The following is a 23087-nucleotide window of genomic DNA, read 5'->3' as shown; positions in this document are numbered from 1 at the left end:
TGTGTGCTAATTCATAAAGATTTCCCCAGCTGCCCTTGGAGGCTGGTAAATTACCGCAGCCCATTGAGCGGTAGAGTAGAGCAGTGTCTCAATTCTCTCTTTGCCCTGCAGAAATGACTCACACAGACTGCTCTCTGGCGCTCTCCACTGATGACTCAGACAGATGAGTCACACAGTCTTTCCCTGCCTGCTCAAATGATTCACACAGAGGGCTCTCTGGCTCTCTCCACTGATGACTCAAACAGACTTCGGCTCTCTGCACTTTTGCATTCATCAGAGCTGCCGGTAACTTATCGCCTCACTAGAGGTGTCGGTAACTACCGCCAGGCTTACCACTTGTTGAAGGCTTTATGAATTGACAATTTACTGACATGTGTTGTCGGTAACTACAGCCAAGTCAGTAATTTTTCTCCCTGGTCGGTAATGTCAGCTTTTCATGCGGTAACAGCCTTTATGAAATTACATTTTGCTAAGTGGTCGGTAAAGTCTGCTGTTTTCAGCATTACCGCATGAGGTAATGCTTTATGAATTGAGGCCATAGAAAGAGCATGTATATTTTATAGCTAATTAGTGAATACACCCCTATGTCACAGGCCAGCTTAGGCTCCCTTTAAGAAGCAGGCTGCACCTGCTAAAACGCGGACGGCCATGCGTGCGGAACGCAACGCATGCGAACGCACGCCATCCGCGTTTGTATGCGTTGAATAATGAATCCTTAGACTAGTAAGGATCATTTGCTGGTAGAACATTCAAGGCCATTAAAGGACCACAATTGTGAAAACATTTTAAATGCATACATATAACCATTCAAGGCAGGTGGAGATGAACAAACTCGACTCCACTTTGGTGTCCAGATGAACTGGACTTAGTCACTCTCTAAGTAAAAGACTCCAGATAGCTGGAGAAGTGGTTAACACGTAACCAAATAGAACACGTGTGGGGGGGGGGGGGGGGATGGGGCGAAATTCGGGGGAAGAAGCGTCCAATGGGTAATAAAATTGTGTTCAAAACAGCTAAAATAGAAAAGATGAGGTGATTTACCTCAAATGACAAATTTGTATAATAGATAGGAATCTTTTAATAAGCACTTTGCAACACGTTTCATGGGTACTTGCCCACTTCTTCAGGCTGAATACAGGATTACAGTGCCAAAGAGAAAAACAGCCCGGATACAGAGGTGCCTTGTGTCCGGGCTATTGTTCTGTTTGGCACTGTGTTCGGCCTGTGGAAGTGGGCAATTCCTTATTAAAAGTTTGCTATCTTTTATACAAATTTGTCGTCATTTGAGGTAAGCCGCCTCATCTTCTTAATTTGAGCTGTTTTTAACACAATTTCATTGCCCATTGGGGGTCTCAATCCCCTTTACATATAAGTTGTACATTTCTTTGAGTAAGCTGTACTACTATAAACTTATTTTTTATTTTGCTGCTGGCATTTACAGTAGTGCAAATCTGACAGGCTTTGGACTAACCCATCTCCTTATGGGGTGGTATTCTCATTGTTTCCTTCATTTTTTCCAAAAGCACCCCCTGGAAAAGATTTATACAAAGATGCCAGCTGGCCTTCCTATTCATTTGCACAGTATTATGCCAATTGAACTGAGAAACTGCCCTTCAGTAAGTGCTTTTGAAAATGAGGAAAGCCCTGAGCATCCCCCATGTAGAGACAGTTTTGTGCAAAACCTGATCTTTATTATCACATATAGGTGACAGTGATCTAGTCCAGTGTTTCTCAACATTTTATTGGTATGTACCCCTTTTAAAACCATATACTCACTAAGTACCCCCTAGCATAGTAAACATCACAAGTATCCCTTGACAAATATATATTTAATCGTAGTACATTATAATTGGTTTTAAACCATTTCCAAGCTTTTACTATTGCTTTTAATTAGCTAAAATACTAATTTGGTGGTGTTTAAATAAGATTTATCATTTTCTAAGGGCTCGTTTCCACTATCGCGAATCCGCATGTGTCCAACGCATGTGGATTCGCACATGGTATACAAGTGAATGGGCCTGTTTCCACTGTTGCGTTGGTGATGTGCGTTTTTTTGAGCGGTGAAAAAACGCACAAAAGAGCCAACGAATTTGCCTGAGAGTGGAATGCATGCGAATCGCATGCAATGTATTTAATGGGGAAATCGCATGCGTTTTTGCCGTGAATTCGCATGCGAATTCGCATAGGTACCGATGTAAATTCACACAGGCAGTGACATGATTAAAATCGCCTGGCTCCTTGCCATGCGAAATCGCGGCTAAATCCGCATGTGGAAACGCAGCCGCAGGCGATTTCTTCTGCGGTGGAATCCACGCGATTCTGCACTGCAACAGTGGAAACGAGCCCTCAAACTCTAAATGTGTTATTTTTGGTTAAGTATATCAAGCCTGAGTACCCCCTGGAACCCTCAGAAATACCCCATGGGGTACGCGTACCACAGGTTGAGAAACTATGATCTAGTAAACATGTAATTTATTGTGCACTTAATTCTGGGACAAATTGTACATCTATTTATCTTTTTTGACATTACAATTTTTAGCAATAATGGTCCTTTAAGCTCCAGACACCGCCTGCAGGTGAACACAAGAACTGCTTTCTCTCTAGGCTGGAGAAGGCCACCTGCTGGTGAGTTGGAGACACTGCACAATTCGTGCTCACTCTGCCACTGGTAGGTGCAATATAGTAATGTTTCTGTGTGACTCATTGGAGAGTCCCAAACCTATGTACAAATTCTGTCCCAAGGTACAGATCATCATTGCACTAAACTGGCCTATCTGTTTGTTCCTATGGATATGGAGTATTTTTTGGTCCAAAATAGACTTCTATACGTGTATATACAGCACTCCTCACAGCAAGCAAGACTCCGAGACAGAATGCAGCATTTCTAAAAGGTTTTGGCAGAAACTTCTTCACTGGGTTGTCTGGACATTGAGGTAAAGAAGTTCAGCGCTGCTATCGATGTACCAGACATGAGGGCAGCCAGCTGAAATCCACAGCATGCATAACCTGAAATTATATGTATGTGGCTGCAGCAATACCTGCTATGGAGCAGCAGATAAAAAGGGATGAATAAATGAGAACACTTAAAATGTAATTATGTCAGGAAAACGTTACAAACAAAAATCAAAACTTTCACTTATTTGTGCAAAACCTTTCCCATGCAGAAAGTGTTGTTATTCATCTTATAACAAATATACAGTTTCATAGTGTATCCCACTATTCGAGCACAGGATCCCTCTTCACCTTCTGGTTGTGCTCCTGGCCATGGAGAGGTGTATCTGGACTGGGCATGTGCGAATTTGGTCCTTAGTTGTGCATGCCCACTCCAGATTTACTTACAGTCGCGCTCATGGCCAGAAACAGATGAAACCTGTTTGAGTCAGCTACAGCAAGTGGAATAGCAATAGAGGGATCCTTCGCTGTAACGCTAAACTGTAGGAGGATTTGGAATCCGGGGAAAACTATCCAAAGGCTTTCGGCTACTGAGCCAAGTACCTATTTTTTATCCTCAGGATTACTTTTAAAGTGAACCTGAACTCTTGTACGAGAGACGAGGATAGCACAGAGAAATCCACCCTGTGTGTAATTTGAGCTGTCAGCTCTGTCGAATTCTGAGCTAATATTTAAACACAGAAGGTCAGGGTTGGACTGTCTGGGACACTGGGGGCCCACCAAAGAAATTTCAACCTGGGGCCCACACATCCCATGATTGCGGTGAAAAAAAGGGCGTGACCATGCACCGGAAGGTGGGCGTGGTCATGATGTATTATGGACAGGGCCAAATGTACATGATCTTAGCAGCATTGTAATTCAGAGACACTGCTGCCCAGCATAACTTTGCATAGAGTCCCCTCCTTCAACATAAAGTAATGTCCTACTTTGCAGAGGTTGCGACCGCATCGGGGCCCATGGGTCAGAGGGGCCCCCGAAGGGCCCTCCCTCAACTGCAGTATTAGCTCTCTATTGGTTCTGTGCTCATAATAATCACTTCTATAGATATTTTGAACAGTGGTAATCATTAACAAGCTATTTCCTATCCCCTTCTTGCATCTCTGACACTGTAGTTGCCATTGGCAGGTTTTGGTACGTCGTATCAATTGTTATGTATAGAGTGCTTGGGGGGCCCCATTGTAAAATTTGCATCGAGGCCTACAGCTCCTTAGCTACGCCACTGCTCTCAGCATGAGTGATTACAGCACTGAGAAGAGAATTTTTGTGCTGCAGGCAGCAATTGGAGCTCTGTCAGACAAGGAGGGAAGGGCCCACCAGAGACCTGGAGGCAGGGCCCACCGAGGGAAAAAACTGTACTACTGTGGCCCAGTCCGACCCTGCAGAAGGTTAACCTTTTTTGTACTCCCAGGAATCCAGGATAACAGGAAGTGACCACTCTGCAAAATCTGAGTTGGAGTTGTATAAATTTTAACAAGGAAATGTTTGTATTTAAAGGTTATTATGGTGCTGCTTATCTTTGAGAGCAGAGAGGAAGTTCTGAGTGTAGGTCTGCTTTATGGTGTGTAGGTAGCTGATAAACACTGAGACAATCAAGATTTTAGACCTAGAGAACAATAACGTGCTAATCTGGTCTATACACATACTGAATTAAAGTTGGTGCACAGAAACAAATGACATCACTCAAATGACATTACCTGTTCTACCTAGTTTGAATGATGTTTACAGACAGTACAAACAGTTATGTTGTTCAGATACTGCGAGTGCAAGCAGAAGGAACAGTTCACACAACATATGCACACATTATGGTCCAGAAAAATGTCACTTGACTGACATTGTATAAAATATAGGATATCTCTCCTCCTAGTAGTCTGAACTGATCTGCCTGTCAAATCGAGCATAATATGATATTGGTTGTTAAATATAATTTGGCAAAAAAAAAAAAAAATATATATATACTGATTGATACAGAGATGTTGATACAGTTGTTCGTTGGATGCTTCAAACACCTATTATCCATTATTACGCTTGTACAAGGCTTTAGGGCTTGTTCACATCTAGAGCATTTTCGGCCTACAAAACGCTTGTGCAATAAATCTCTAGGAGAAGAGCCATATCAATATCGGCACGTTACGCCTGCTTTGCACGTCGCAAAGCGGTGCTTGTACCATTTTTGGGGTGTTTTGGTCTAATAGAAGGTATAGGAAGTGCACAAAACCAGGGCCGGGCCGAGGCATAGGCTGGAGAGGCTCCAGCCTCAGGGCGCAGTGTAGGAGGGGGCGCACAATTCATTCAGCTGTCATTCCCAATTGTGTTTGAAGCAGAAAGAAAGAAAAAAAGAGGATACATGACAGTGACTGCAAGCCAGATAACTAGTCTAGAGATTAAGGTGTTGGGGGCCTTGGGGCACCTATTAGTCTAATAGCAATCAGTGTGTGACGGGAGGGGTGGGGGGGCGCACTTTGGTGTCTCAGCCTTGGGTGCTGAAGGACCTTGTCCCGCCTCTGCACAAAACACTCACAAAATCGCTTTGTGCGGCGAGTGCGTTCTCGATTTTAAGAATAAATACATTGTATTTATATTTTTCCGGGTCAAAGAGTTTATTTGATGACTTGCGTCAGGGAGTGAATTAAAAAATCGCTCTACAAAAGCACAAAATAGCAAAACGCTTGCATTTGTGATTTCAATTTTAGATGTGAACAAAGCCAGAGACAGTCACTCGCATAAATAAGATTCCTGACCCCAGACAGTATTTTTCAGTCACACACATGCACATCCCATTTGGGTCGGTGAGAGTGTGAGGCAGCAGATCGAATAGTGACCACACGATGGTGCTGCCGGTAGCCTCCACAAGGTGGCGATCTGCCACGTATAATAAGTGGAACGCAAAGATAAGAGCTGGAACGCAGACACCGGAAGCTGTATAGGAAGGGGCAGGGTGTAGAGAGAGGAGACATTGGTGGGACTTACGGTAAGATTTACATTTTCCCTCTTTTAGGTTGAGCTCATTATTTTTTTTTGCGTTACGGTTGTGAATTGCTGATGTTTCTGTTGATAGTTTCACGCTGACGGGATGAGAATGTTAGGAGACCAACAAATCTATTACTATGCCTGTTCTGTAAATATAGCTGGTGAGACAGAGGACGTGATGAATGCTATTGTTGCATAGTATTTACACAGATTGTCGAGTGTTACTGTCCATAGTGCAGACCAGTCAAACACTGTGTCTATAGAGTAGCTTTCCAAAAATCGTCCTAAAATGCAATTCAGAAGTGATGAAAATAAAAGTTATACATTCATACCTGACTAATGGGTGCTAGTCTGGTGGAGGGGATGCAGCGGTAAACCTTATAGACCAGTGATGGCTAACCTTGGCACTCCAACTGTGGTGGAACTACACGTCCCATGAGGCATTGCAATACTCTGACAGCTCTAAGCATAACTCAGGGAGGCATGATGCAGGGGCCCCAACCGTCCCGATTTCGTCGGGTCGGTCACGGGTTGGGGGAGGGGTCTCGCTGTCCCGGGATACCCCCCCTTGTGTCCCGGCAGGCAGCGGAGGTGAAGAAAGGATCGAGGCGCCAGCCGGCGGATGCGGTGTGTGGGATGCAGGTCTGGTATAAGCGTGTCCCTCCCTCCCTTCCTCCGCATGTGGCCCCCAGTGTCCCCCTGTATGCAGAGATAACAGCGCAGCGGAGCGGGCAGTCTTACCATTCTTCCTCGCGTACCAGGCATCTGGTCTTCTCCACTTCCTGCTTCCTGTGACGTCACAGGAAGTAGATTGAAGCAAGATAGATGCCCGGGATGCGAGAATGAATGGTAAGACTGCCCGCTCCGCTGCGCTGTTATCGCTGCATACAGGGGGACACTGGGGGCCACATGCGGAGGGAGGGACAATCTTATACCAGACCCGCATCCCACACACCGCATCCGCCGGCTGGCGCCTCGATCCTCTTTTTCCCCTCCACACCCATGGGCACCCTCACCCTTCTCTCCAACATTTTTTAAGTGTCCCGGTTTCTCATCTCAAAAAGTTGGGAAGTATGTGATGGGATTTGTAGTTTTGTCACAGCTGGAGTGCCAAGGTTATCCATTGCTGTTATAGACCAACGGCCACTTCCTGCTGCCTAACTTGAAAGAAATAGGGTACAGAGTGGGAAACACTGATGTTAAATTATAGCCTTCAGGCACGGCTCTCGCTTCGGCTAGCACCTCCTCTCGCACAACTTTACTAAACTAGTTTGCTTGGTGGCATAGATAGTGTTTCCTCCTGGTCCCCTATTTCTTACAAACTATTGGACATGACCATATTGATGTGAGCAGGAAGCAGTTGCAGCCCTCAAATAGACTAGCGCTCATTAGTGGGAATCCTCTGGATAGTCCAGAGACTTTCTGTACCTTCGCACACCATACCATGTCCCTTGTTGTCTTAAAAGTGTACCTGAGACGTTCTAATTAGCAGCATTTATACTTGGGGCCTTCTCCAGCCCCATGCATTCTGTGCACTCCCTCGTCATCCTCCTGGGCTGCTCTGTTCATCTACAATGTTCCCAGGTAATAGGGCTCAGTCACGTCAGTTGTACTGGGCATGCGTGGCCCCATCACTCTCCCATTGCCGGGAGCGTTCTGCACCTGCACAGGCCATGGATAAGCATGGCCGTACTGTGCATGCATGAATACGGCCGCGCAGGCCCAGTAGATCATGCCCTGCAACATGCCTGATGCAGCTGGTACCTTAGCCATCCATCTAGAGACAGACAGCAGAGTTCTCCCCAGAATTTTTTTTCCAGCCAGGTGTCAGGAAAAAGTAAGCGGATGGGGCAGAACGGGGCAATGCAGGTCCGTTTCTTTTCTGCGCATCTCTACTAACAGCACAGGTAGAGGAGAGCCGATGGCAGCTGGGTGCTCACCCAAATTAGCGAGGTGGAGCACCTGGCTAAAAGAGCCTGGGGAGAACACCGCACAGCAGAGGAGGTGAGACATTGCTGGTGCCCAAATTCCCCCTCATTGCTGGTATTTCTATGGGTACCTACGGCGCCCAAACCTCCACCAAATTTTGAGCCCAAATTTCCTGTTGCCATCCTAAAGGGATTAAGATAAAAAGATTGATACTTTCCTCATTAATGGGGAACCTCTGGAGAGTCTTCCTGCACCTTTGTAAACCGTACCATTTCAGTACAGACACACATGCCAAGTAGATCATGCTCTCTAACATGCCTAATGCAGTTGGTACCTGATCTATCCATCTGCAGACAGATAGGGTGGAGGTGAGCCTGGGTGTGACATGGCTCTGTATATGCTCTGCTCCCCGCTCTACACTGTACAGTGTCTTGTCGTGACCAGGCCTGCCTTTTTTCTGAGCCCTGTGTCCCCTGACACTCAATGCTTCACCCATCTAATTCCCAATCCCTTCTCACCTGCACAGAAGTAGGCAGTACACAATCAGGTGTGAGATGGGATCAGGGAGAGCTGTGTGCAGATATAATCCTATTAGAATCTACTACATCTTGGAGGAATATGGGGATGCCTATTATTCTATGTAATGGTACAGAAACCTCACAACATCAATAGCCTGTCCTACAATCATAAACCGTATCAAAAGAAACCACATTTTTTTTAACCAGAAAGATAGGTGCAACAACATTGGTCCTTTTGGGATCCCAAAGGCTATTACTGCATGGTAAACTAAAATTACCAACTAGTGAGGTAATTACCTCCATAAAGGTCAATTCACAAAGTGTTCATATATAGAAAAGGCTGTACTCATCATACACATGCCATATATAGAGGGAAGTATACATGTCACATCCCCCACCAGTCAGCACCCACAATTGTTTTCTATATTTTTTTCTGGTAATCCCCAGTGTCTGCTTCCTCTGCCTGACCTGTGCTGTATGCTACAGACACAACACTAATTGGAAGTCCTATTTATTTTGCACATATCTGTGGTAAGCAGCCAGAGATCACTGAGCACCAGGTAGCTGATAAGGTGGCCTCAGTGCTGGACTTTGGACTGTATTGTGTGTCAGGCAGCTTACAGAGTGGAGTGCAATCTTGCGCTAATCAAACAAGGCGTGGGAGGATATAAAATGCAACCACTAGCGGCTCCTTATTCCTGGCTGAAAGGATGACTGTATAGTAGACAAAGAAAAAACAAAAAGGAGCGCTCTGTAGTGCATTAAAGTTATTTAATCTTAGGACACGCAAGGTATTAAAAACACTTACTAAAAGTCAATAAAAATTGAGCATATCACGGGTTAAGACCCGATCAGACAACCATGGGTGGCAACCTGTTCCTCCTCTGTGGCCTGCAGTGGATGGGTGTCCCAGGTGGTGATGGACAACGGGCGCCTTCCTTCTGGTGATCGTGTGCAATGACTTCACGATGCGTTTCAGCGTATCCACGCCTTTGTCAAGTGAGTCATTGCTATTGCACACTAAAGGTTTATATACTACACTATACACTGGTCGATTTGCCATCAGATTCGACCAACATATAGATCCCTCTCTCATCGAATCTGATCAGAGAGGGATCGTATGCCTGCCTCTTAACTGCAAACAGATTGTGAACCGATTTCAGCCTGAAACCGTTCATAATCTGTGGTGGTGGTGCTGCTGCCACCGCTCCTTCCCCGCGCATACATTACCTGTTCCGGCCGGCGCGAGCTTCTTCTCCGCTCTGGTCTGGTCTCCGGGTCCGACATGCTTCACTTCTTCCTGCCCAGCAGGAAGTTTAAACAGTAGAGCACCCTCTACTGTTTAAACTTCCTGCCGGGCAGGAAGAAGTGAAGCATGCCGGAGACCAGAGCGGAGACGAAGCAGCGGTGACCGGGGATAGTCGCGCCGGCAGAGCAGGTAATGTATTGCCGCTCTATTGCGTCGGTCGTCGGGCACTCAAACGCAGCTAGCGACGCGCTCCCTACCCGCAGGCGATCGACGGTAATTTCCCACACGGAGCGATCGACGGGATCTATCTATTTCGGGACGAAATAGATCGAAATTTAGCGTGTAGCGTGAACGATGTGACAGCAGATTCGATCGGCGGGGAATCGGCCTAGTGTATGGCCAGCTTAACCCTGTTACTGAAAGGTTTTCTGTTGACTGTTTGTGATAGTTTAAAAAATGACGGGGTACACTGTGACTCTCTGATCCCTCTTCTATACCGCGTCTATGTTCACCGAACCTCTCCCTTAGGGGTCTTGTAGTTCTCCCAACGTAATATTTGGGGCAGTTGCAGGAGAGCAAATAAACAATGTGTGTAGATGAGCAGTTCATGAATTGTTTTAACATATTAAAGTATTGTGGGTGTTCACACATTTCCCTCCTGCACGCCCGATCGTATGTCCCACACCGCGATTCAGCCCTTGTGATATTAAAACTAAGGCTGCTGGGGACACAACTGTCCATTACGTGAGTACAATCAGATCACTTTGGTGCAATTAGCCACACATTGTATGGGGTTTCAAATGGAAATGCCACAAATGCCATGATGAAACTGGAAATGCTCTTTCCGATCTCCATGGCAATAGGGTCATATGACCATTTCCTTTAGGTATATAAGTGTAATAGCAATGACTCACTTGACAAAGGCGTGGATACGCCGAAACACGTCAGTCATTGCACACGATCACCAGAAGGAAGGCGCCCGTTGTCCATCACCACCTGGGACACCCATCCACTGCAGGCCACAGAGGAGGAACAGGTTGCCACCCATGGTTGTCTGATCGGGTCTTAACCCGTGATATGCTCAATTTTTATTGTCTTTTAGTAAGTGTTTTTAATACCTTGCGTGTCCTAAGATTAAATAACTTTGATGCACTACGGAGCGCTCCTTTTTGTTTTTTCTTTAGCTTACAGAGTGACTGGGTAACCACACCCCTGTGCTGTGACTGCTCCTCCCCCTCTACAACTCTGTGCTGCTAGCTGAATTACCCCCATATCTCCCTTCTGTCCACTGCGGGAGAGGATAAGTTGAGGAAGTTTTCACAAGTCTGTGGATTGCAGTGACATGTCTGATGCACAGCATGCTGCCCCAGAGCCATGTGTGGCCCTCCAGTATAGTGCTCTGTTGCCAGGAAGGCTTTGCACTACAGTCCATGAATAAGATAAAGTCCAGCTGTAATAGCATCATGATTTTTACATGCACTTCTATGGCACAATCTTATCTGCAGAGCTCCCTTTATTCAGCCTCTCAGTGCCCAGTTTTGTGATTTGCAGAATGGATTGGGTTACACAATATACAAGTCATTTCTGTTAAGGTGCGTACATACACATCCGATTGTCGTTCAAATCGGATGTTTAAACGATTTGTCATTCAACCAAAAAAAACCAAGAGCTACGCTAATACTGCTAAGTCTACCTGGCATGTTGTCTGTATAAGAATCTTCACCAGAGCCCATATCAGCTGGGCTCTAGCCACACCCCTTTGAAGAAAAGGGGGCTCATGGCCACACCCCCTTGAAGAAAAAGGGGCTCTTCTGAGGTATAGCTAGTGACATGGCTGTGTTCTCTGTAACATGCTATGAAGGATGACAGTGCTTCTGCATATAAATACATAACTGTAAGGAAAGAGACTGCTATAGACACTCCTCCACTGCAGACGATGCACAGACTGCAAAGCTTTATACCACTTCATCTCCCCCTCTGTGTCACTCGATGTGGCAGCTCCACTGTCTTCATGGAAAGGATCTTGCAGCAACCACTTCAGTCTGCACACTGATTGCAGTGAGAAAGCAGAGTTGAGCAGTGCTGAGGATTATGGGACATTATCCAGTAACCGCAAGGGGTGTGTCAGTATGGTGACTGTATCGCTGTGTGTGTCAGTTTCCTATAAGGTCTCAGACTGCCACTGTCTGTTTCTCCATACAGGGGTGGCAGTATATAGAAGGAGACAAGGACCTCTACGAGAACATCATTATGGAGAATCAGCCGCCTCTTACATCACCGGGTAAGAGGAGACTTACATCTCTTGGCAGTGTGGAGGGACCACCTAGATCCCCCCCCCCCCCCCCCAATAATCTGATAATCACATAGAGACAATGTAATTATTCATTGTGTGTGTTTCCTACAGATGGATCCAGTGAGAGAAACCCACCAGAGAGATGTACAGGTCCTCTTTATTCCCAGGATTATACACAGGAAGATCCCACCATCTCCCACCATTATCAGGTATGTGGAACAGAGTCCAGAACTAAAACACACTGTGCAAGATTTTATTAATTATGCTACTGTGTGTCCCTGTGCATTTAAGGTGCCCATACATCAGACAACGTATGGGCAGATTGACCAAGAGACAGCTCTCTCTCTGAATGCCTTCTGCTGCACTAGTGTCTCCCCCTGGAGAGACCGCAGGGTAGTGTTCCTTTCTCCCTCCCCCCCACCCCCCCCCCCACTCACCATCTGCTGCCCCTAGTGTCCACACCTGCACAGAGAAGAGAGCACTGGGGCATGTTCCTTTCCTACAGCCCTCGCTATCTTCTGCCATTAATGTCTCCACCTGCACTGCAATGTCTTCTGCCTTCCCCGATGGTTCTGCCAGAGATGCCCCATGTTGTTCGTCATAATACAGAGTTATTTTCAGGGATGTGTGCTGGGTAGATGGTGTGTAGTCACCTATCCTTCATTGCAAATCACTGTCCTCCTCTCTCCACCCCCCCCCCCCCAATGTGTCCTCCATCTGCCTCTGTTTCTGTAGTTAATGTAGTCCAGCACCGAGGAGTGTCACCCTGAGGCAGCAGGGCAGAGGGCGGCTGGGAGGGGGTTACGCTCTGCAGGACTCCGCTGCCACTGGTTAGAAAGTTAGAAATCCAAACAGGGAGAGGGTGATGGGGAGGGTATAAATCTTTGCTGCTCACTCTGCATGGAAAAAAAATTAAAATAGGACTTATTACAGTATTTGAAAGTGAATAACAACTGAAGGGTACTTTGCGACTCTTAATAAACAGTTTGATGTGTCCAATTATTTCATCATTTGTGTACATGTGCTAAAGATGGCATTCTCTGTGCCTGTGTGTTTAGTGTGAAGAGGAGATGGACATAAAACTGAAAGAGGAAGAAGAGAAGACATATGTGAGGTGTGATCAGCAGACTATCGAGGAGGGTGGAACAATGAGGACAAAAAAAGAGGAAGTGGAGACTGATGTGAGGATTAATCAGTGGCCTACAGAGGAGGGTGACATGATGAGGACAATAAAAGAGGAAGGAGAGACATCTGTGAAGGGTGATCCACAGTTTACAGAGAACAGTGACATCATGGTGACCATTAAAGAGGAAAAAGAAGAGTCAGAAGACGGTGAAGACATTAGAATTATTAAAGTAGAAGACTCTTCTATAGATATCCGTGCAGGCAAGTGATGTGATAAAGTATAAAAGTCTGTTGCATTCATTTGTCTTCTATGATTGCAAGGTGTGTAGAATGAGCAGAGTTTCTGCATTTGTGGCAGTTGATAGTGGTGATTGTGTAGCTGGAGAGTCGCCCTGAATACTCTGCACAGGTAACACATCAGGGGCCTGATGCACTAACCACTGGTATTGGAAATGCAAGGACAACATGTTTCATACTACTGACTCAGAGGCATCAACCTCTACAGCAGGTATGTTGAACTCCAGTCTTCAAGGCCTGAGGTCCTCACACATTTTTGGCACATCTCAGATTAACTGATGGGTCTAAATCGGCAAAGGTGTGGTAGGACACTTTTCTCCATTTCTCAGTCCATCTGAAACACTGGCAGGGATATGGCCCTTGAGGACCGGAGTTCCACACCTGTGCTCTACAGGGAAAGGCAAGGTTGGATCTGGGTGTTTCGACAATGGAGCTGTGATGAAGATTGTCTATAGTATATATGTTACGACCAGGACCTGAAGTCTGGCCACTTTGGGATTTGGCTGGTCAGTGTGAGAAGTGGCCGCCTACTGCAGCCAGTACGCAAACTACTTTTAAATGACAGTCAGTTATCGGGCTTTGGCCTGTCAGAAAGGGACCTGATCAGAGCTGGCCAGCCAAGTCCCAAAAAAGGAGCAAAGTAAGGCTTTGACGATATCTGCAATTTGAACACTAATCACAGAACCTGATTGCCATACATATTAAACAATTTTATCCTCATTGATAGGTCATATTAAAACATAACTTTTAATAAATTACATTTATAAAATAGAACAATGTACAGATAGACTGTCTGTCAATTATTAATAGATCTCCTTTTTACTCATGAACTCGGGGTCTTCAGTGAGCAATAATGGAGTATATCTCCACCCCTGAGTTCAATAATACATTAAAGTAATCACATATACCCGTTACCAAAACAATAACCCGACATGTTTCACTTCCTGGCGGAAGCTTTTTCAAAGGAACACAGTGAAATGCTAAGGTGCATAGTGCAGAGTACTAAAGTGCAATTGCATTCAATTGAAAAACAGAATTTTAGAGCATGTTTGCTCATGACAGGGCTGCTTGTTTAAGATATCTGCAATTTCCAGAGCACCATGGTCCTCTCTATGCAGCACCTGCATCCCATGTTTCTGGAGAATAGATGGGGCAGTTCGCCCTGCAGCAGCATGCCTGTGTGTGGCCTATCCGGCTTGTTATTGCAGTCCCTGTATTGACATTTATGGGCAACTTTTTTCATAAGGCAGCTAAAACGGGCAACACCTGGGCTGCAATGGGGGCTCTTTGACAGACATTTTTACATTCTTATCTTGTAGAAAGGGCAACAACAACATTGTAAAATATGGAATTTATTTTTTCCTGGGTTATAAATAAGATGAAATTATTATTTATTGTATTTATAAAGCGCCTACATATTGTGCAGCGCTACACAATAGATAAATAGGTTAACATACAAGGTAGGACATACAAGAAGCTCACAACAAAACAAGATCATGCAATGGATTTGAGAACAGTAGTTCAGTGTCTTTGTTCAAAATGGAGACTGTTCTAGTCTGCAAGCAAGGGTGTCAGAGAGAGAGAGATTGCATAATCAAACAGTACATAAAGAAGGGAGACTGCTGCACTCACATAATGTCCCAAATGGGAGCAGGGAGTTCCAAAGCCAAAAAGTCCAGAAGTAGTGATAAAAATCCCGCTGCACCAGATGGTAGGGCAAAGTGAAAAATTCCTTATTTTGTTAATCCATGTCAAACGTTACAAATAAAAGCTCACGCGTATCGGAGCAGTAGATGGCTCCTTAATCAGCTATGATTAAGGAGCCATCTACTGCTCCGATACGCGTGAGCTTTTATTTGTAACGTTTGACATGGATTAACAAAATAAAGAATTTTTCACTTTGCCCTACCATCTGGTGCAGCGGGATTTTTATCACTACATTGCATAATCAAGCTAGAAACACTAGGGCGGAGGGCCCTGCCAGAGGCTTACAGTCTGAAGGGTGGGAGTAGATACAATAGGTGCGTGTGTTGAGCAGGTGCCAAGCAGAAAATATTATGGTGCTGATGTGGGGGAAGGGGGGGGGGTTGGCGAGCATGTAAAGGTGAGTCTTGAAGGCTCATTTGAAGCTTTTAAAGGTAAGTTTGACAATATTTTTTTCTTTTTTGTTATAATTCTTGCAAGATGGCGTACAATTAGTTTTATAGGACTGCACCTTTTAGGGTTCAGTTGGCTGCGTTATCAGTTTTTTCTTCACAGACAACTGCCTAAAGAGTGTGGTGTAGAAGCTTGAACAGAGGTGCCAAAATATAATAAAACAGTGTTAAAAAATATTTAAAAGAGGAGGTAGTGGTGGGCTTACCTCCCCAGTAGACCAAACAGACACAATTCTGTTATTTCATAGAAAAAAAGCATTTAATAGGTACTCCAAATTGCAACGCGTTTCTCAGGCACAATCCTGCTTCAACAGGCAAATCGAGCAAAGCAAACTAGTAATGGTCTGGTATACAGAGGCGCTTGGCTGTATACCAAAACCACGAGGTTTGTCCTGTAATACTATGAGGACTTAGATCTGGAATTGAAGGCTGCCGGCACCATCCATATTAATTTTGCTCTTTTAATTATTAAAGGGTAACAGACATTTGTCAGCGATGTTTCGGAAGTGTTCCTTTTTCAAGCCTGTCAGTACCCTATAGGACACAAAATGATTCTCATCTATTTATACATATGGCGTAACCAATTTTCATCCAATCCTATCGCGGTATAACTGTGCTCTAGTGGAGCAGAGCCATGTCCTCAGGAGGACCTGATGGAAGACTTCAGTATCAGCACTTTGACTCTTCCTACCCACTGACACAAGCCCACCAAACTCTGTTATTCCCAGTACCTGGATACATCCGCATCACACCAGCGGCATCTGTGAGGGGCGGGGTGCACTGTGACTTACATCTTGTATCTCTGCCTACCAGTCCAGCTTTGAGACATATACACGTCATGCAGTAAAACCACACCGTGCTCGCCCCATCAGGATGGACCTGATGGGGAACTGTGAGCCTCTGAGTGTACGGGGCGTGGCCATCTCTTGGTAATCATTCTAGCGCTGCTTTCTGGGAAAGGTGTTTTTTTTTGTTTTGTTTGTTTTTTACATAAATGCCAGGGTGCCAATATTTTTGGCCGTGACTGTGCCATTATGCTTCCTCAATGAATTGACCAATTGTGTTTTCCATACGGTATACTTCAAAGTGTAGCCATCCTGGATGACCTGCTGAAATACAGCTACCAGTAAGTAACAGATTTTTTTAATTCTCCCAACAGATGGACAACATTTCGGGAACATGTCAGAGGGACGTCTTCTGGTACCTCCACGTTATAATGGAGAAGATAATGGCGTCACACAGACTCCTCCAGGAATTAATATGCTTGGCCCAGCAGAGAGCTCACTATATCATGCTGATCCCGAAGAATCTTCTGCTAGATCACATCCTCTTACCCCAAATATCCATCCTATTCCCAGTGCTGACAGGTCACATGACTGGTGTAATGCTCAGGCTCCTCCCCCTCATACTATAAAAGACGGAGGTGATCAGATATTTCCATGTTCAGATTGTGATAAATGTTTTACAACTTATAATGACTTCCTTACACACCAGAAAAGTCATGCAGGGGAGCGGCCTTTTCCATGTCCAGAATGTGGGAAGGGATTCTCTCGGAAATGGAATCTACTTAAACACCAGAAAAGTCATGTAGAGAGACGGCCTTTCTCTTGTTCTGAGTGTGGGAAAGGATTTACATGTAAGGCTAATCTTGTTAATCACGCTAGACTTCACACCGGTGAACGGCCATTTTCATGTTCAGAGTGTGGGAAGTCATTTTCACTGAAAGGAAGTCTACTTACACACCAGAAAAGTCATGCAGAGAGGCGGCCTTTTTCATGTGCAGAGTGTGGGAAGGCATTCACTCAGAAAGGAACCTTAGACAGACACCAGAGAATTCACACAGGGGTGTACCCTTTTTCATGTTCAGAGTGTGGGAAAGGATTTATGTATAACGCCGATCTTATTTATCACTCGAGGTGTCACACAGGCGATCATGCTTTTTCATGTTTAGAGTGTGGGAAAAGCTTTGTACAAAAAGGAAACTTAGACAGACATCAGAAAAGTCACACAGGAGAGCGTCCTTATTCATGCTCGGAGTGCGGAAAAAGTTTTGCTGCAAAAAGTGATCTTCTGAAACACCAGATAAGGCACACAGGCTTGTACCCTTATCATTGTTCAGAGTGTGGGAAAGGTTTCACCCATGAGAGAGATTTGGTTAGACACCAGAGAAGTCACACTGGGGAGCGTCCATTTTCTTGCTCAGAGTGTGGAGAAAGTTATGCTGGGAAAAGAGAACTTCTTAGACATCAGATTCAGCACACTGGAGAATACCCCTATTCATGCTCAGAGTGTGGGAAAGCTTTCATCCATAGATACTCTTTTCTTTTACACCAGAAAACACACACACGTGAACCACATAAGGAGTCATTTTCATGTTCAGTCTGTGGGAAAGTTTTTGTTTATAAAAAGTCCTTTCTTGAGCACCAGAAAACTCACACACCTGAGCAGTCATTTTCATGTTCAGAGTGTGGGAAATGTTTCAATCAAAAAGTGGATCTTCATACGCACAAAGCAACTCACAGAGCTGAGCGTCCTTTTTCATGTTCAGAGTGCGGCAGAAGCTTCACTCATAGTAAAGATCTTTCCAAACATCAGAAAATTCACACAGAGGGGTATCATTATTCTTGTTCAGAGTGTGGGAAAGGTTTTACTCGGAAGTATGCTCTTCATTTGCACCAGAGAATTCACACTGGTGAGCGTCCTTTTTCATGCTCAGAGTGTGGGAAAAGTTTCAGTCGAAAGGTTTACCTTAGTCAACACATAAGGACGCACACAGGAGAGCGTACTTAGCACCCATTTTCATGTTCAGAGTGTGGGAAGTCATTCCCTCAGAAAGGTAGTCTACTTTCTCACCAGAAAACTATGTGTATGGTAAGGCATTCACTTAGAAAGGTGGTCTACTTACACACCAGAGGATTCAAACGGGTCTGCCCTTGCTTTTGTGTTCAGCGTGTGGAAAGGGATTTACTTGTAAACTCTAGTCTTGTTATTCACTTGATATGTCATACAGGCGATCAGAGTGTGGGAAAACTTTTGTTGTAGACCTCAGAGAAGTCACATACATGGAGTGTCTTTATTCATGCGCAGAATGTGGGATGTATGGGCAAATTGACCAAGAGACAGATCTCTCTCTGATGAAATCTGATCCGCTGCCTCCATCTCTACAACCCCCCCGCCTGTGCTGTGTAAAAATGCTGCCTGTCCCACTGGCACAACATCCGGCATTTTCTGCTGTCACCACGGTTACTGAGTGCCTGTGGCGTGTGTACCAAGTGATGTGCACCTGTTACCACGTGAGACAGGCACTTGATAATGTGGAAGATGCCAGATGTCATGCCAGTGGGACAGGTGAGCATTTTCACATTGCACGGGGACTAGGGGCTCATTTAACACTTGGGGGACAGTGGCCGGGGTTCATCGATCGTCACAATATCGCATGCCGTTATCTCCACGCACCTGATCGGCCACACTGACCCGAGACCTTTCCCATATGCTTGATCGATAGATTGAAATAATTACGGCCGGAAATTGGTTAAAGCGGAATATAACCCTGCATTTCAACTTTGCTCTAAAACATTATTTACAGCAGGGGTCTCAAACTCAATTTACCCGGGGGCCGCAGGAGGCAAAGTCAGGATGAGGCTGGGCCGCATAAGGGAGTTCACGTGTCCCCGCCGCAAAACGAGGGCTGCAGAGCCCCCAAATCGCCCCGGGGGCAATCCGCCGGCATTTCCTGGAAGGGGCAGAGCTTTCAGCTTCAGCTCTGCCCCTCCTGACGTCAATCGCGGCGGATCGCCGCCTCTGCCCGCCCACTCTAAACATAAAAAAAAAAATTGGGAAAATAGGAAAAAATGCCCGGAATCTTCATACAGCCATATTACGGCTGTATAGCGATCCCTGGCCAAAGCGCTGCGGCTGCGTATGGACCCCCTGGAAACTCTGTCAGGAAATGTATTGCTCTTTCTTTTGATACATGTAAAATTACACTACCGTTAGGCTTGCTACTAAAAGTGACATTTACCGCATTTAAAAGTATACTATTTTCCTTCGAAACTTTAAAATCGATTTTCTCAAGAACTATAAGGTCTTTTTGAAAAATTGTTTTTTCCTCTTATTCCTAATGATCTCCTTAACATATCCTGCAAATTTAGGGTTTCTAGCATTTAAGGTGGATTTGCTATTAACCATTAAAGTCGGCGGGTTTTTAAATGTGTATTTTTTTCCTTTGCAACTTTAAAATCGATTTTCTCAAAAACTATAAGGCCGATTTGAAAAATTTTTTTTTCCTCTTGTAGCCACTGGGGGCCCCTACAAGCTCTGGGGCCCTGGGGCCACAAAATATTGTATCGCGGGCCGCAAATGGCCCGCGGGCCGCGAGTTTGAGACCCCTGATTTACAGCATATTATATGCAACCAGCATTTTTTTTTTTTACTAGACCAGCATTGGAAGGGTTACACACAGAGCTTTAAAGTTCCGTGGATAGAAATGCAGATAGATACATTTAAGTAAACACAATGTAACAAGTGGTGAATGTTACACACTCTCTGGCTGTCCTCCAGCTCCTACACAGTCAGAGAGTGTGTGTCACATTCCACACTTGTTACATTGTGTTTACTTAAATGTATCTATCTAAACTTCGGATGCGTCTGCATTTCTATCCATGGAACTTTAAAGCTCTGTGTGTAACCCTTCCAATGCTGGTCTAGTAAAAAAAAAATGCTGGTTGCATATAATATGCTGTAAATAATGTTTTAGAGCAAAGTTGAAATGCAGGGTTATATTCCGCTTTAAATCATCAATCGGGAATGTTTGTTGTGGCACCAATTTTGATCTGATTGGATAAAACTGTCAAATCAGATGGTCAATAGGGCCGCAACATTGCTAGATGTATGGCCAGCCTTTGTGTGCTCCCAGGAATGTGAAACCAAACTTCAGGTTTTTTCTTGGCATTCCAGGGTCTTGTGGTATCCGAGGTGCTTCATTATATCTGATCACTTCAGGGAATATTACAGCTTATTCCTTGTTTGTACAGGATGTTTCTATGTTCTTTGTTGTCCTTTCTTATTACAGACAGTAAGTTTAGCATGCTTTTTCTTCTGTATAATCTCGCTTTGTTGTTGTACTGTTGTAAAAAGATGGAATAATAAAGAGCAGACGTGTTTTACTTCTGTGTGACTTGTATCATTGCACACAGATTCCAGTAGCCACCTGCAGTAACTCTGACATTTTACTCATATAAATGGAACAGCAAGCACTAGAATAATACTGAGCAATCACCAAAAATCTAACTACTGTAACTGCACATGTACTGTATTTTGACAATATACTGTGTGTGAAAAGATACCAGTTTTGTACCAGAGGTACCAGAGCTCAAGATTCCACATACAAGCAACATGGGTAGTTGCAAGGTCTTCCTGGCCATCCCAGTATCACTCCACCACCCAATGTCAAGAAGGTGGGCCGAACAAGTTAAAAATGGGTGGGAGTCAACAGGTGTAACTGAAGTGAGTGGCTGTAGATCGGGCTGAAAGCCAGAGAAGGTCTTTTCAGGGGGAGGCTGGATTTAGCCTCACAAGGTTTGAGCAGACTGAATGTCAACAGACAAGGTCCTATTAGGGGGAAGTTGGATGCGCCACATGGTTTCAGCAGGGATATGTAAAATGGACTGGGCAGGAGGAGGTGCAGTATGTATCAGCTGAGCTGGAGCAGGTGCAGTATGCAGCAGCTGGGCTGGAGTGTGTGTAGTGTTTTCAGCTGTTGGGCTGGAGTGTGTGTAGTGTGTTCAGCTGTTGGGCTGGAGTGGGCGCAGTGTGCAGCAGCTGGGCAGGAGGAGGTGCAGTGTGTAGCTGCTGGGCAGGAGAAGGTGTAGTGTGTTCAGCTGTTGGGCTGGAGCGGCAGCTGGGCAGGAGGAGGTGCAGTATGTAGCTTCGGGGCAGGAGAAGGTGCAGTGTGCAGCAGCTGGGCAGGAGGAGGTGCAGTATGTAGCAGTTGGGCTGGAACAGATGTAGTGTGTAACAGCTCGGCTGTAGTGTGTACAGTATGCATCAGCGGGGCTGGAGTAGGTGCAGTGTGTAGCAGCTGGGTATGAGAAGGTGCAGTATGTAGCTCCAGGGCAAGAGACGGTGCAGTTTGCAGCAGCTGGGCAGGAGGAGGTGCAGTGTGCAGCAGCTAGGCTGGAGCAGGTGCAGTATGTAGCAGCTGGGCAGGAGAAGGTGCAGTGTGCAGCAGCTAGGCTGGAGCAGGTGCAGTATGTAGCAGCTGGGCAGGAGAAGGTGCAGTGTGCAGCAGCTAGGCTGGAGCAGGTGCAGTATGCAGCAGCTGGGCAGGAGAAGGTGCAGTGTGTAGCAGCTGGGCAGGAGAAGGTGCAGTGTGTAGCAGTTAGGCTGGAGCAGGTGCAGTATGTAGCAGCTAGGCTGGAGCAGGTGCAGTGTGCAGCAGCTGGGCAGGAGAAGGTGCAGTGTGCAGCAACTGGGCAGGAGAAGGTGCAGTGTGCAGCAGCTAGGCTGGAGCAGGTGCAGTATGTAGCAGCTGGGCAGGAGAAGGTGCAGTGTGCAGCAGTTAGGCTGGAGCAGGTGCAGTATGTAGCAGCTGGGCAGGAGAAGGTGCAGTGTGCAGCAGTTAGGCTGGAGCAGGTGCAGTATGTAGCAGCTGGGCAGGAGAAGGTGCAGTGTGCAGCAGCTAGGCTGGAGCAGGTGCAGTATGTAGCAGCTGGGCAGGAGAAGGTGCAGTGTGCAGCAGTTAGGCTGGAGCAGGTGCAGTATGTAGCAGCTGGGCAGGAGAAGGTGCAGTGTGCAGCAGTTAGGCTGGAGCAGGTGCAGTATGTAGCAGCTGGGCAGGAGAAGGTGCAGTATGTAGCAGCTGGGCAGGAGAAGGTGCAGTGTGCAGCAGTTAGGCTGGAGCAGGTGCAGTATGTAGCAGCTGGGCATGAGAAGGTGCAGTGTGCAGCAGCTGGGCAGGAGAAGGTGCAGTGTGCAGCAGCTGGGCAGGAGAAGGTGCAGTGTGCAGCAGTTAGGCTGGAGCAGGTGCAGTATGTAGCAGCTGGGCAGGAGAAGGTGCAGTGTGCAGCAGTTAGGCTGGAGCAGGTGCAGTATGTAGCAGCTGGGCATGAGAAGGTGCAGTGTGCAGCAGCTAGGCTGGAGCAGGTGCAGTATGTAGCAGCTGGGCAGGAGAAGGTGCAGTGTGTAGCAGTTAGGCTGGAGCAGGTGCAGTATGTAGCAGCTGGGCAGGAGAAGGTGCAGTGTGCAGCAGCTAGGCTGGAGCAGGTGCAGTATGTAGCAGCTGGGCAGGAGAAGGTGCAGTGTGCAGCAGCTGGGCAGGAGAAGGTGCAGTGTGCCGCAGCTAGGTTGGAGCAGGTGCAGTATGTAGCAGCTGGGCAGGAGAAGGTGCAGTGTGCAGCAGTTAGGCTGGAGCAGGTGCAGTATGTAGCAGCTGGGCAGGAGAAGGTGCAGTGTGCAGCAGCTAGGCTGGAGCAGGTGCAGTATGTAGCAGCTGGGCAGGAGAAGGTGCAGTGTGCAGCAGTTGGGCAGGAGCAGATGTAATGTGCAGCAGCTGGGGTGGAATCTTTGCTGGGTCATATGCCTTGTATAGGTGTACGAGACTT

At 46.0% G+C, this 23087-nt stretch overlaps 1 protein-coding gene across 2 annotated transcripts; it reads left to right on the top strand.

Annotated features, from left to right (window-relative positions):
- Window positions 1–5844: 5844 nt before the first annotated feature.
- LOC137534715 (oocyte zinc finger protein XlCOF6-like) lies at window positions 5845–19324 on the top strand. 2 transcript variants are annotated; one of them, XM_068256331.1, is made up of 5 exons: window positions 5845–5920; window positions 11818–11896; window positions 12020–12117; window positions 12967–13294; window positions 16646–19324. In XM_068256331.1, the coding sequence occupies exons 2-5, from the start codon at window positions 11866–11868 to the stop codon at window positions 18274–18276; spliced, it is 2088 nt and encodes a 695-aa protein (XP_068112432.1). In that variant the 5' UTR covers window positions 5845–5920; window positions 11818–11865; the 3' UTR covers window positions 18277–19324. The 2 variants fall into 2 exon arrangements, with proteins under 2 accessions (XP_068112432.1, XP_068112433.1); XM_068256332.1 differs by lacking the exons at window positions 5845–5920; window positions 12020–12117 and having other exon boundaries at window positions 11817–11896.
- Window positions 19325–23087: the final 3763 nt, after the last annotated feature.

The sequence above is a fragment of the Hyperolius riggenbachi genome, chromosome 10 (assembly GCF_040937935.1).
Source record: "Hyperolius riggenbachi isolate aHypRig1 chromosome 10, aHypRig1.pri, whole genome shotgun sequence".
Lineage (NCBI taxonomy): Eukaryota > Metazoa > Chordata > Amphibia > Anura > Hyperoliidae > Hyperolius > Hyperolius riggenbachi.
This window is presented reverse-complemented; position numbering and strand designations above follow the sequence as displayed.

Excerpts from the sequence above, each read along its gene's own strand:
- LOC137534715 (XM_068256331.1), top strand. The coding sequence starts at position 11,866 with ATGGAGAATCAGCCGCCTCTTACATCACCGG. Across the intron at positions 11,897-12,019 it reads GCCGCCTCTTACATCACCGG|ATGGATCCAGTGAGAGAAAC; the intron begins GTAAGAGGAGAC and ends TGTTTCCTACAG. Across the intron at positions 13,295-16,645 it reads TTCTATAGATATCCGTGCAG|ATGGACAACATTTCGGGAAC; the intron begins GCAAGTGATGTG and ends TTCTCCCAACAG.